The sequence below is a fragment of the Notothenia rossii genome (assembly GCF_949606895.1).
Source record: "Notothenia rossii genome assembly, chromosome: 9".
Classification (NCBI taxonomy): domain Eukaryota; kingdom Metazoa; phylum Chordata; class Actinopteri; order Perciformes; family Nototheniidae; genus Notothenia; species Notothenia rossii.
The window spans coordinates 30,945,628-30,961,217 of NC_136907.1; the positions used below are offsets into that span (position 1 = coordinate 30,945,628).

The following is a 15,590-nucleotide window of genomic DNA, read 5'->3' on the forward strand; positions in this document are numbered from 1 at the left end:
AGGTGGATTGTCCTGACGGGCCAGGGAAAACCACAGGGCACAGTGAGGTCGGCCCACCCGTTCTCCCGCCCCGGGATGTGCAGGGCCCTTAAAGACAACACATTCTGTGAAGCCCACAACCACAGGTTCTCTGCTGCGGTCAACAAGGCTACGGAGCCTCCGCCCTGCCTGTTGATGTACGCCACTGTGGTGTGGTTGTCGCTCCTCACTAGCACATGTTTGCCCTGTAAAGGGTTTGAAGTGCTGTAGGACCAACATTACTGCTTGCAACTATAGGAGGTTGCTGTGCCAAGCCTCTGTCAGATGCCAGCCACCACCTACAGCTTTCTCTAGGCAGGTTCCCCCCCCATCCTGTTACGGATGCGTCTGTGAAGACCGTGATGTAGGAGGTCACTCGCCCCAGTGGAATCCCCCTCCGCAGATGATCTGGGGACATGTTTCTTCTGCCCGTAAAGTGTTCAAACCAGGCTTGTCTGATAAGTGCATTTTTAAAAACATAGTCATTGTCCATGCCGGTTTCAGTTGGATTATTTGTCACAGTTGCTCTGATCACATCGGTCTCCTCCATTTTGTAGATTATTTACGACTTCTGAATCCACATAAACACATCGGCAAAATCCGGCTTACTTTGAGCATGTGTTTTAAACAGTTTAATCCCTTTGTGAATTGTTTCCACTTCCATTGTTTTCCGTCCTTTAATTTCTTCCTACAGCGGGAATCCAAATGAATTAATCCGGTGTCCAATAACCATCAAAGTCACTCCAATAGTGCTCCTTAATTACGCTTTCATCCTCCTTAAAGAAAATACTTCATATTCATCCAGTTTGTGACAGTAGTTGTAGCATTTTTGAGACTTTTAAACTTTAATTCAGGCTGCGAATATCCAGAATGGGCCTGAATTCTCCTGTCTTCTTGGGAACCAGGAAGTAAATGGAATAGTGTAAATGGAACATCTCTCTGTCCTGAGTGCAAAACAGACACCGCCTGTTTTTGCAACAGGGCCTGAATCTCCTCTTGGGATGATAGATTTGCCTCTCTTACGGCCCCTACACACGGCGGCGTGCGTTGTCGCTTGCCGGCGGGGGGGGGGGCTGAAACTCGACCAACAACCAATCACATGAATCTCCCACCCCAGACACACAAGCACGGTGTTTGATTGGCTAGAGCTTGTACTGGCATATGATTCGATTGGCTGACACCTCCGTCGAGGCGTCAAAAGTAGAACATTGCTCTACTTTTGCAGCGAGCACCGCGAGAGAAGCTACGCTTTGCTCCCACAATGCAGTTTGGCGAATCGTGAAGTCACCCCATTCAAAGTGAGTGGGCAGAAGCGTTGAAGCGGCAACACACGCCGCCGTGTGTAGGGACCGTTATGCCCCTGAATGGAGGAGGGATGCTGCAAAACTGGAGTGAATAACCCAGTCTCAGTGTCCTGTACATCCACTCCGTCAGTACACAGCTGAGCTTCCATTCCCCATTACACTGCGTAAGGGGACATGCAATCAGCTGTGGAGCCGCAGCTAAGAAGCTGGTATTCTCTGGTGGCCCACTCTGCCACCAAACCCTCCATAAAAAAGAAGTTTGGCCCATGGGGGGCTGACACAGAAAGGGCCAATTTTCCACTGAGGTCTTTGAACGTACAGCGGCACGCACTCCGCCATAATGTAGTTTCCACCGAGAGGGAAAAAAGCATTAATCTGAGTTTTTATGCTAGCTGCGGTGTGTCTCCTAACAACAACACGCCGGTAATAATGCCCCTGCACTTTGATAGCACTTCCTGCGGTTTATTACACTCACATGCGCGCGCCCGCTGGCTGCCTCCTTTACTGGAGTTACAACTGGGGCGGCGAGTGGGGAATCGGTACAGACAACATTATGGTGAAGTGTGGAATTGTGGAGAGGAATGACTCTTAGACTGGGATAAATGCAACCATCTTTATTAAAAGGCATTTTTCAGCACTGAAACATCATAGAGGGAGGAGGCGGGATTCGCCCTCGCGTCCTGGGTGGAGAAAGCCATCTCCGCCGGGACACTTCCTCCCACCGCCCGTCATCTCAGGTGCACCCAATCCCGAAGCCCTTTGCTGACGCGGAGCCGGGACAGAGGCCCGTCAGGATCGCCCGTCAGGATCGCCAGTCAGGATCGCCCGGCCTGACCCCGCGGGTGCTGGTATTGAACCCGCCCCGCAGAACAAGCTGTGTCCGTGTGGCCCTGCACCCTGAGCAATCCCGCCATGCCAGCCACCGGAGCCCTCGTTTTCAGAGGGTGCCGCCACGTCGCCTCCACACACTGCCAGATATCCGGCAACGAGGGTGAAACAAAGGCCGGCTGGGTTGGCTGAACCGGACCATAAAACCCCTGACAGACTCACCGGTTTGGGTGGTAGTGGAGGGGGGAGCGGTAGACCCACATACTCCGCCGCCATGGCCATCACCAGCGGGAAATCCTGACGGACAGACCTGCGCGGTGGACCCTCGTGGACACCGGACCCAGAAGCGCCCGACATCGGGAAGTCCTCGTCTTCCTCCTCCTCGACAAACGGGGCCGCCTGGCCCGCCGGAATGGCGAACACAAATGGCACCTCCTTGGCCACCTCCTGGTCCTCCATTTCCACCACCTCGAGCTCCTCCTGGTCCTGGTCCTGGAAATGTTCCAGGCGATGTTGGCGTCTGAGCCGCGGGAGCGCACGAAATGCACTGCAGGACGGAGAATGTTTGATGCCCTCCACAGCGTGGTCGGGCCCCAAATACTCGAAGCACAAGCGGTGGGGATCAGCGCCCACAATTAAGCCAGGCCACGTAGGGCAAAGCCGAGGTTCAAGGAGTGGTGAGTTCATATTCTTTTCCTATTTATTTTATCTTCTTTTACGTTTAGCTTTAGTTGTTGCTGCTCGCTGAAGAGCAAAAGGATGACAGTCGGGAGGCGTAGCCGCGTTATATACTGTGGGCCTGCGCGCGCATTCAGGTAGACTCGCCCCGATTGGCCGGCTACGTTTAGTAGTACCCATAGAGTCCAGTAGAGGGCGGAGCCTGTTTGATATATAACAACAAGATGGGATTTGGTGGCGTATTGAAGTTACACATGTAGTAGTTAGCCATTGTAGTCAGCTTCACTGGGAGGTATGATAACTTTGTTGTTATCATGCTCAGGAGGGTTTAACCGGGAGCTGTCCCAATCAATCAAGTTGTTGATGTGAAAGCTGTAATACTGGTGCAATAATGGTTCCCCTCCGAAGTGGCTAATGCTGGGTTTTAAGCATTCTGAAGTCACATGAGGTTAGGTGAAGAATCATAATTATAAAAATATTAGCTCAAATAAATATCTTAATCGTTCTAAAAATAATATTTCATAGATAACACTATAACTCAAAAATATCTGTCAAATATTTCCATCATAAATCTAAAGGCTGTTAATGGCTCTCACACCCTCAATTTATGAACAAGAATACACCATGAGAGGCTCTCAGCTGGCGGGGCCACTCCCTTCAACCCAATGCATCTGTCAGAGAGCCATTCAACACAGATGCTTCTTGTTATCTTTTAAATAAAATATGGAAGACTGATCAAATAGACGTCACAGCAGGGCTCCAAGATGAAGGGCTGCATATGAAACTAACATGTCAATGTAGAGCTTTTATAAACACAGCAGTCCTTCCATTGTCCTTGAGTAATATATCAGACAATCTCAAAAGACAAGTAAACGTCCAGTGCAGTCCCAGAGTGCCTTTGTAGTTAATCAGATCTAAAGAATGAGATATTTGTTGGAATTTGTTTAAATTGTAATATTAAGTTGATAACCTCTTTCATCTCTTCTATGAAGAACAGTAACTACAGTATGTGACAGAAAAAGGGAGAGAAATAGAGTGTAAGAAGAAGAACCTCAGCTGTATTAAACTTGAAGTTCTGTTAAAAAAGCTGAAACAAAGGAAACATGATGTTTTTTAGAGTGTTAGTAGTGCCGTGCAGTATTTTATAGAAACACATAGAACACCATGAAATGCTAATTATATACGAATACTAATGTAATTGATAACAGCACATGAGTTTAAAAGTTGTGATAACTATACAGATCTTGTGTTCCAGTTGGAGATTTAACAGAGGACACATGTAGAAAGAGAATACTGATCGGGTGCCAAAATGCCATGACCCACACTGTAACATTTTGGCTTGGTACCAGATATTTGAAATCCAAGAGATTAAAAAAAATCTGCATGGCTAGATATCTACTGCTAAGATACAAAGCCTCTGCACGCATGTAACTTGGGTGAACTCACCCTTTTAACTTTAGCTACTTAATTGCCTTAACTGATTGCCACACTTTCAGCAGGATGTCACTGCTTTCCCTGCCACTGCTGTACAGGACAGGTTAGTTTAGTTCCCCTCTGCTCTCAGCAAATAGTCCATGTGAAGAGACATGAGACCCCTGAAGCCCAGGTACAATAACCTCTTTTCTTGGAGCCCACAGGTTCCTCTCGTCTTAAGCTGGCCTCCACCAACAGTTTATTTTGTGCTTGAACCAAGCAGTGATGTGTAAATCCCACTTACATAATTTGTTTCTTTCAGCTGTGATAAAGAACACTAAAAAAACTGATTTGATCTAATACTTTAGCCTATCTGAGGCAGCGCTTGCTTTTTAATGGCCGGGCTCTGGACTCAATCAGACAACGGACATCTGGATCGCATCTCTCTGGTTCTCCCCAAAGCAATCAGAAACACTGGAACCGGGCTCTCGGCAGGACAAAATGTGGGCGCAATATGGCGTTAGAGCTCGCTGATTTCAGAAAATGTTTTTGAATGTGATCCCAAGCCAAATCATACAGGAGTGCCAAAAAGAGCAGTCATATTCAACACCTTACTCTCAAACATTCCAACGAGGCTAGTTTTACACTCAGGAGGGTAACATTATTCAGATCAACACATCCCTTTTAATGTGGCAACATAGTAGCCTGAATGAAACATCGCTCACTTCTGCAGATGTAAAGGAATAAAATTACTCAAAAGGTGACATATTCACATTCTTCACACTACACTGAAGGCCCAATACTTGTAACACTTCATGTAACAGGCAAGGCAGAAGGAATTTGACTTGCTCAACTACACCCATAACTCTTAATTAATATGAGGGATTTTATGTTGGGCAATACCATGATTTAATATCTCAGCTACTGAAATGTTGATCTCTAGGTATTGCAGCAGCCAATAGGTGGATAAGCACTAATTATGGATGCATGGAGTCATCTAAGAACTCCATAAAGATTCATCACTTTGCAAAAGTAGGGTCAGGACAATTACCATTTACCAGGGGCCTAGAGTGCAGCAAGCACCTAAAATGCCATACGGTTCCTATGTGCACCCCATTACAGTTGACTGACTGCTTGCTAATCCTGCCACGCTCTGAGAAAACTGATCCCATGCCACCTCACTTATCACGCGGGCTGCCTCTTTCTGACACTTTAATAACCCCTTTTCTGTGCACTTTTAGAGCCCGGCAAGTTGCTCTCCATCTCCCCACACATCATTTTGCTTTGTCTGGAGCTCGTTGGGACCTCAGGGGTCATAAACATATGGAGGAGGGGGTGAACATTTTCTGGAGCGTTTGGCCCCACTCAGGGACACCTTAGGGAGATGCTGGTTTTTCGTGCCTTTTAAAGCCACACAGCCTACCAGTTTCTTTTCTGCTGCTAGACACTGGCGTAGATATCCTACATGGTAGGATGGAAATGTGTGAAGGGACTCCTATTGAGCCTCTCCAGCTGTTGCCATGACATAATGACCCACACAGAGAGATAGTCGCTCAATCACTGTGTTGTGTGGTAATGTCTCTCTTTTTCTCAGACACTTTCTCTCAGCTGTTTGTCTTTTTAAGTATGACACATCTGGATGTGAAAGTGTCAGTGCTGATTTACACGTTATTCCCACGTGCTTCAACAGGGGATAAGCGGTCACTTGTTATGGAATGAGAGTACAGCACAAAGAGATACTGGTAAACGTGTTGACCCTTGCTATGGGAGGCCAAACTATTCCAGAGCCTGGAGAAGATACACACGAGCTACCCAGCTGCTTTGCTCTGTACAATCAGGGCGTTCAGACAGGGCAGATAGGACAGAACTTCACTCACCTAGTTTGCAGTTGTTGGTTTGGTTCCTAAAAATGTGAAATCACTGTGGAGATTCTTAAACAATTTAATTTTTTTTTTTAATCGATATTTTCAGAGATGATCATGAGCGGTGACAAGAAATGACATTTGTAAATTTTTTATTGTAATACGGATTCAAAATCAGTTATTTAAAAAATATTTCTACAGCTCATTTGCATGATAATATTTGACAATTAATCCATTTTGGAATAAAATGAAAATAAAAGGTAAATAAATAGAATAAAACAAGGTCTATTCTATTACATTAACATTATAGACGTGAAGGGATATGACATTAAACCAAAAACTGTTTCAAATGTAAAATGCATGTTAGTCTGACCTTAGAGAAAACATCTTTATACCGTCTGACACAAAATTGTCTGAGACAGTTCTGTCCAGCAGCCCGAATGGATGGTACTGTAGCTGAACCCAGATCAGCTGTTCACTTTGACAGCACACCTTGACTGCAGTGAGCAGGTCAGCTGGAGACATGGTGTCGATCTTGAATTGTTTGTGTTTCGCTACATCACAGGGTTACACCCATAGTTGGCAAATGTCTGCCACGCTCCTGTTATATTCAAAAGGTGAGAATAAAAACAAAGAGAGGCTTCTGGTCTGCAGTCCTGTTATAATCACCTGATTCACCACCGCCATGTGGCCTGCTTCTCTTCTCCTACCACTTTAAATAATTTACTATAATGAGCCTACTCCAGGCTTTAAACAAGTGCAGCTCAATACTTGACAGACACCTGAAGAACACAACAGACTGCTCACACAATACAAGGCTAACAACCGTTCCTGAAGTACCCATATCTGTTTAGATGGGCCTAGATCTGTGCTTTAGATACAAATAAAAACAGGGCATTACAGCTAAGAGTCCTAAATAACACTAATATAAACACCAGTCGTAGGTGAACCAACATCTCTTACTACAATCCGATGCAAAGTAGTCCAGAACCGGACCAGGTTCTGAGCAATAAACAGGATTCATATTTATTTTTTAAACGAAAATAAAAAAGGCCGGTGATATTTTGCTGATGGCAACAACGCCCTGCACAGCAGAAGCTAAATGATGAGCATAAGGTAATAGCTGACGAGTGCAAGCCTGACTCTGCCATTTTCATCTTTATACTTTTACTCTCCAAGAACATACCAGACTTCTCACTCCAACACAAAGGGGGCAATCATATTAAGCCACATCCACGCCTATTAGTAACACTGCTGATTACAGTATAATCTACCTCCTCACCCCCATCCAACGCTGACTGAAAAGGCGCTCGCATGTGTGGAATGTCAGTATATGTGGACGGTGCATACCTGGGCTGACTGTCCCAAGCGTGCAATTATCATAACGCAGCAGGGATTTTTTTTATTCTACCTTGATGCATAGTTACAAGAGAATAACATACAAAAATAATAATTTCATTACGACGTGCCTGCTGTAATAACAGTGCCTGTGCACTTCATGACAAACGACCCCGACAAAGCCCCAGGTGAGGTTAGATTCTCGCTTTCTCATTCACTTCTCTCAATGTCAACATAATAGTTTCAATCATGAATAGTTGGATTTAACAAAAATGATATAATGCGGTGAGGATAGGAAGCAAAGTGCTTACAGCCCGAGGGTTTAACAGAAGCATGTGTTCTAAACGGGCACTTTGATTTACACCCTCAGCAGAGCTCCATTATACAGTAGATACTCTGAACATCGGAGTAAAAAAAGAAGAACGTGTTGTTACTATGGGCGAAACAAACAGATAACGACAGACAGCACCTCCCAGCCAAGCTATGCAGGTATGTAGTGAAAGGGTGAGAGATGTGCTTTTTTTATGTATTGAGGTTTCTCTGCATTTAGCATCGGATTCTTTTATATCTGCATATGGAGTGAGGGGTTTTTATACGTTTACATTTTTTAAAAGGCGTGTGAGGGGGGGCAATATTTTTTTAATAAATTCATTATTTCAAACACCAACATCGTGAATTGAGAAAAACAAAAAAATATATATTTTATGAAATCAAATAGGCAGATCACGAGAAAATAAATATTATATATTTTGACAAAGTTATACATTTGGTCGGGGGCAAAAAAGGAATTTTCAGATTAAAGTTATACATTTACAAGAAATAAATTGGGAATTATATGTTTGCCAAGCAACCACATTGTTTTACTTTGCAAGGTTGGGATCAACCTCAAAACCCCAGACGCTGCTGGTAGAAGTGAGGAAAATACTTCTGACAATCTCTCCATTGCGTTTTAGTTTTTCATGCACAAACACCTCCTCCCATTCACTATGTTGTTCTCATCAGAATAGACACACACATACCAACATCTTTTCAAAGTCTGGATTTTAGGGTAGTATGGGGATTTATACACTAAAAGTATTTATTTGTTGAAAAAAACAATTGCAGACTATAAATTGATTAGGTCTTCCACTGAAGGCCTAATAAGAGGCAGCGTTTGTCTGTGATGACGTTGAGTTGAGCAATTTGGTTTCTTGACAAAAGAACGTTTCGCGAGGGGCTTCCATCTCAGAGTTTTTCCTCTGAATATCAATATGTGTTTTTGCTTATAGTCAGAACACTGAACTGCGGCTGCCACGAGCTAATGGAATGGTCACTGTAGTACGATGCAGCTGAAGGGTGTAACAACGACAAATATAAAGACTTGCATTCGGCACTGCGGGGGAAGCAAACAATTGTTACTGCAGCCATTGTTACTTTGTTCACGCAGGATAACTGCCACTTATCGGGAAGAAGGAGAAAAAATGATGTACTAAAACTATAAAACTGTCATTCAAAACCCTGCCAGACCTTTTCAAGGCAGCTTTTGATAACAATCTTTAAAAAGGCAATCACTATCTTGAATTGCATTCTGAAGAACGTAAGACCACTTTGGCTATTTACACTCATATACAAATAAATTCCCCTTACATTAATATTAAAATGCTTAGTGAAGCAGTAGAAGCCTCTCTAGATTTACAACTCCTTACCACTATAAAACATCTGAATTGATGCCCTGTTGAAAATAAATATAGGGCCTCAAAGAGAATAACATATAGCAAGGCAGGCAATTTATTGACTATAACATTCCAGGTGTTTGGGTTCCAGCAGCACTGACTTATTTGATCTGGCTCTTTCAGTTTGATGGATAAAGTGAATAAACTTGATTAAAAATAAACGAGACATGCTCATAAAGAAGTAATGATGACCAGAAAAAACATGTTATGTTATTCTTTGTTTTGCCAGATCTACTTTTATGTTACTTTCTTCAGTTGTAAAAACATTTATGCTTTTTGAATCTTGACAGTTGCAGTTGGAAGTGTACCAGTCAAGATGTCTGATCAATGCTCGCTCCTTTCATCTCAGACTCACTCTTTTCCACCGAGTATTCACTTGGGATTTTAGAGGCAATAGCTTCTCTGTACGTTACTAACAAGACTAGACAACGGAATAAAACAGAGCAGATTGTCCTAACTTTTGGATAATCTCACAAAAGTAAAAAACAATGTATGTACCCCACATTTCCACAGATTGATTATCATTTGTGGTAAAATTGTTGGATGGATAAAATTATTTTCACATAAGAACTAAGAATGTGATCCATGTTCCTTCTCTTTTTTGACACTAACAATCCAGTTGCCATGTTGTCACACAGTCATGTTTTATCTTTTGAAATACAATGATTGACCCCACAGCCTTGCTGTGTTTGCAATCAAACAGTAGTGGGAGAAACATTGTGTGAAGTTAATCATTTTAGCTTTATTACTAAACTGTCTTTTCATGTTGACGACGGAAAAACTGGCCCTTAACTTCCCAGGGGTCCCTTAACTTCCCGATGAAGATATCTGAACAAAAACACTTAAATCTTCCTTTTGCAAACAAGTTAAAATGTTTACATTTGGAACCAAATCTGTGTAACAAAAGGTATTCATCTAAAAATAACTTCAACAATTTATCAGCCATAACAGCGCATGGGAACAAAATACTACTCTCATAATGTGCTGAGGCATTCTTAATTATTTCATTAAATAATGATATATGTTTTTATTAACACTGAGCTGTATCATTAATCTTCAGGTTTCCAATGATTTGCAAAACTCATGTACTGTTGACTTCTTCTCTACCCCTGAGCATCCCCTGTCCCCCACCCCTACCTCTCGAAAAGAAGGGGAGGGAATGGTAAGAGGTTAAGTTACATTAAATTAGATTTTGCCATATAAACAATAAATGTTCCCAAAATTGTTAGGATTACATGGTCACATGTTGGTATAAACTATCTATCCCCACAGTTACCCTGTTTAGGATCGATTTGAATGACATTTTAAATCACAACACAAATCAGATTATACCCAATTCTTCAAGGTCTCCATGAGAATAGTATTGCAATACAACTGTAGGATTGTATAAAGTGCTTATAAGCATCATTTAGTAACAAATGTGTAGTAATGAGGAGCTACCTTTTAGAAGAATGATGGAAAGCCATTCCTAATATTCAATTCATTTGAGAAACCTAAACCCTGGAAGATGGGTTTGTGCAGGAAGACCAACAGGTACATCAGTGTGTATTTTGATGAGAGATGTTCCCTAGTTGAGTGTGTTTCCCTGTGGAGTTTTGGGCCTACTCACTCTCTCTCCTTCTCAGTGAGCCGGTCAGTGATGGTGTCCTTGATGGAGGAGCGTGAACCCTTGTGGATCACCGGGTACCGGAGAGGTATCTGCAGGAAGCACGAGATCATCAGCACCAGGTGCGACGTGTAACCCAGGGCGACCGCCACACTCCCATCATCCTTTGCTGCAGGACACAGTAAAAAATAAATGAAATTAAATCACACATAACATAACATAATAACATTAAGCAGAAATGTTGTTCTTATTATTCCACCAACACAACAAAGCCTCTAAGCCTACAGAATAACATCATGCAAATTCAATTCCAAACAGAAGCATCTTAAATCATCCAAAAGTCAGTATTTTATTACAACTTCAAATCACACAGTCAGCAATGTATGTTTTGTATGGACTTTCACTTTCATTACATGGAAAACTAAACTGTGTTTACATATACCATGTCCACATCTTGGGAACACAAACAAAAATAAATACAGTTCCAACCAAAGATAGTTTGGTATCCACAGGAAGGAGAGCAGCTGCATTCATGTGGGATACTGTTTTGAAAGTGATACAGAATTTGGCAGAACTTACAAAGTCCCAAAAAACGTTGGTTGCAGTGGGATCCCCAATTTCGTTCAGATATGTGCTTGAGAAGCAAAAGCATCTCCCCTCTGAGCCCGCCTGAGACTTTAGGGTGGAAACTGTATGCCTCTGTGAACATTTCTGACAGAGAAGCATCTTGCTTCAAGTACGAGGAATGGTTTCAAGACAGCACAATAAGTGGTTTCACATTCTCAAACAGCAGCAGGACATTGCTTGAGGCAAAGATTTAAAATAACCTGGTTTTTATCTTAATGTGCGGAAATAATAGAATATGGCAATTGTGCGTAGTATGTTCCTTGGCTCATGCTGTGTCTTCTGAAACAGAAAGCTTACGTTGGGGCTGGGTGCATTTTTCAATGATTGGAAATGTAATTACATTTAAACGTTTTTTTATCACAGGCGGTCACTCGAACAAAAGCGTCTTCTAGCGATGCTTGACTCGACTTTAGACGTTTCACCAGCGTTGCTTGTTGAAGCTGATCGTATTTTCATACATTCTTCATAAGTGCTTTCTGTTGAGGTGGTGGAGTATATGACTTGTGTTACCTCCTTGGGCAACAATTTTAGTTCAACAACATTTACAATTAATGTTTGTTTGGTCCATTTTAGATTTTTTTTAATACAAAAAAACTTTTAACGACAGACACAACTCGTCTCCTTGGCACAAGTTCTTCTTGTGTGTCGTATGTATCTCCATTTCCAGTTTCACTGTCTTCAGTGTCTATCTTAACATTGTGCTTCACATGTTATGTTACTGCTACTAAGCTTGGCACTGTGCCTCAGCATGAATTTCAGTGGTGCAGCAGTGAAAGGAGTCTCCCGCACAGCTCGAGCGCCCTTCGCCACTTTTTCAACGGTATTGCGGTATATGAAAAATGAATATTAAACGGAATAAAGTTCACAATATTCGGTTTGAAATTGTATACCGCCAAGCACTACGTTGTACCATTGTTCTTCCTGTATTTGGTCAATTCCATAGCTCCAAAAGCACCTGGAGTAAATAGCTTCATGATCTCTGTTACCACACTAACACACTAACACACTAACAGGAATAACTAAAGGACACCTTAGGGTGCAAGTGGAGACAGCTCCTATCTTGTGAGGCTGAGCTGACAAAGAGAGTCTAAAACAATGAAGGGCTCAGCAGAGTGCCACTCTGTTCCACTCTGACCCACAGCAGGATTAGGACTCCCCTAACCCTGACCCTGGCCTCTAAAGGGGAACATCCTCCCCTGCAGGCCTGTTTGACCTCCACACCATCGAACAGCTCTGGACTTGATCTTGCTTTCTCCAGGCAGACCTCACACAAACAGAGCAGGGGTGAACAACGGTGTGCAATGGAAGTGTGGGCTTAGATATGTCTCATAATTATTTGTGTGAACATCAAAATAATTTGTGTGTAAATATGTGAATTTGTAAATGTAAAACACCATCCACAAATGCATTTAAAAGATTTGCAAACTCACAAATAAATGTGCAAATTCAAAACGGATCTGCAAATACGCAAAATATTTTTAAAAATAAAAAAAGATCTTTGAATATCTCTTTAACATTTACAACTTTCGATCAGGCCTTTGTTAATCTATTTTGTATTTGTCGACCAAAAATGCGCTTGTGGATCTCAAATCTCTGCTTGTGGATCGTCTTTTTACACACACAGAGTTTTGAGATAAACACACGGAGTTTGGAGACAAACACAAGGCCTAGTTTTACCTTACCACTGCACTGGTAAGGTAAAACTAGGCCGATAAAAATGTGCTTTGTAACTTTGACCCACTTGACTGAATACACAAAAAACAATGAAGAAAGTTGAACCAATAAACTAACAGAAACTAACTGTATCACTATAATATGATGATGATGGTGATAAAGAATACATCTAACATTCCGCTGTTCATTAAAAAAAACAGAGCATTAAACTAACCATCATGCTCTTACTTTGAAAACCATGCTGAAATGTCGTCATCAGCAGGCCATCACGTGGTTTCCGAAAATAACCGAGTGACACGAGTAGATTTTAGCCGAGACCGGCGGACAGGTTGTCTCAAAACTCTGTGTGTGTAAAAAGACGATCCACAAGCAGAGATTTGAGATCCGCAAGCGCATTTTTGGTTGACAAATACAAAATGGATTCACAATGCCTGATCGAAAGTTATAATTACAGGCTGTTTTTAACATTATTCAGACTCAGCTCTCTGAACTAAAGCTTCTTTTAAATGTGGATAAAACCAAGATAATGCTCTTTTCAAAAGCTAAAAAGTCACCAGAGCCTGTTTTAGATATTGTATCAACGCAAGGAACAAAACTTGAAGTTGTTGCCTGTTACAAATACCTTGGTATCTTGCTTGATGACTGTCTCTCTTTTAAACTTCATGTCAATAACCTGCTTAAAAAACTGAGGGTTAGGCTAGGTTTCTTTTTCAGGAATAAGTCCTGTTTCTCGCTTGAGGCCAGGAAAAGGCTAGTCACTGTGACCTTTTTACCTGTGCTGGACTATGGTGATCTGCTGTATATGAATGCACCTGCCAACTACCTAAGCAAACTAGATGCTGCGTATCATAGTGCTCTGAGATTTGTCACTAACTGTAAAGCACTTACTCATCACTGTACACTGTATACCAAGGCAGGTTTACCATCACTCACTGTACGGAGGCTCAGTCACTGGTACACTTTTATCTATAAAGCTATGTTGGGCAAACTCCCGTATTATATCTGTTCATTGATAAAGCAGAAAGTTGCAAGCAGCTATTGTCTGCGATCACAGGATATAGTCTTGTTAGATGTGCCAAGAGTAAGGACTGTCTTAGGTAAGACAGCTTTTATGTGCGCAGCTCCACTTGCTTGGAACAGTCTACAGGCAAAATTGAAATTGAGCATTTTTATTTCTTTGAATGTATTTAAGGCATGTCTAAATGAAATGCTTTCTGACACTCTGGGTATTTGTAAATGTTGAATATGTAAATATGATATCCTCTGTTGTTTGTATGTTGTTTTTATGTTTCATGTGGAACTAAATGATGCAGGTCTCCCTTGTAAATGAGATCGATGATCTCAAGGGACTAATCTGTCTAAATAAAGGTTTGAATAAATGTTAAAGAGATATTCAAAGATCTTTTTTTTATTTGTAAAAAATATTTTGCTTATTTGCAGATCCGTTTTGAATTTGCACATTTATTTGTGAGTTTGCAAATCTTTTAAATGGATTTGTGGATGGTGTTTTACATTTACAAATCACATATTTTCACACAAATAATTTTGATGTTCACACAAATAATTATGAGACAAATCTAAGCCCATATGGATCTTTTGGCGGCACATGAACGATTGTTGACATTGAGCTAGATCTATTTAATACATTCCTATTATCACTTTTGTTATTTGGATTGTTTATGTTGTAAATGTGTTATTCCTTTAAACTTGTCGGCAATTGTACTGTGCAGTAGTCACTTTTATTTAAAAGCATATCTTTTTATAAATGTCCCAACATTTCATTTGATGAAGTCTCAATACTTTAATATGTTATTTATGTCACTTTTAAATTGCTGCTACTCATTTTTTAGCCATGGTTGTATACTTATTTGTCTTTCTTTTTTATTTAATTAATAATGTATGCTTTTTTTTTTCTTTTTTTATTATTGCTTGCCTTTTTTACCTGCAATGTCACGTTTGCTTTAACAAAAGTACAATTGCATTCTGAACATCTATTGCACGACTGTCCATCCTGGGGAAGTGATGCCTCCTCCTTGCTCACCCGAAGGTTTTATTCCATTTTTTCCCTCTTAATTATGGGGTTTTTGGGGGGTTTCTTTCCAAGGATCTAAGGTTAGATGGTGTTGTATGCTGCACACTCTAGACGTTTCTCAATACTCTAATTTCCCCTCCTCGACTCCTCGGTCCTCCGGTTGTGACCCGGAAATGGATTTCAGCGTGCCATGTTGAAGGACATCTCATTTCTCTAAATGCACATCGAGGACCGAGCATCATGCATCGAGGAGGCTCTCTGGAGGAGCTATAACCGAGGAGACACTGATGGGTCCTCCACGGCTCCTCCACGGATGCATTTCCGGGAGCGGTGGAAGCGTTACACACGGCCGGACTTATCTCAGCCAATGACAGCTCTGCATGCATCCCCTGGATATTATTTTAGTAACCGCTTGAACGGTGACGCGATGTTTACAGTGAGAACAGCTGTGAGGTCCGTGCAGAAAGCAGAGCAGTGTGTAAAATACATATCACTCAG

The 15,590-nt window shown here is 41.8% G+C and overlaps 1 protein-coding gene across 2 annotated transcripts in view; it reads right to left on the reverse strand.

The window, feature by feature from the left end:
* uvrag (UV radiation resistance associated gene) overlaps positions 1 to 15,590 on the reverse strand; it is a 138,704-nt gene that overhangs the window by 68,463 nt on the left and 54,651 nt on the right. For both annotated transcript variants that reach the window (XM_079651266.1, XM_079651267.1), the window contains one exon: positions 10,763 to 10,928. In XM_079651266.1, coding sequence (XP_079507392.1) covers positions 10,763 to 10,928 — 166 coding nt within the window. The remainder of the gene's footprint in view (positions 1 to 10,762; positions 10,929 to 15,590) is intronic.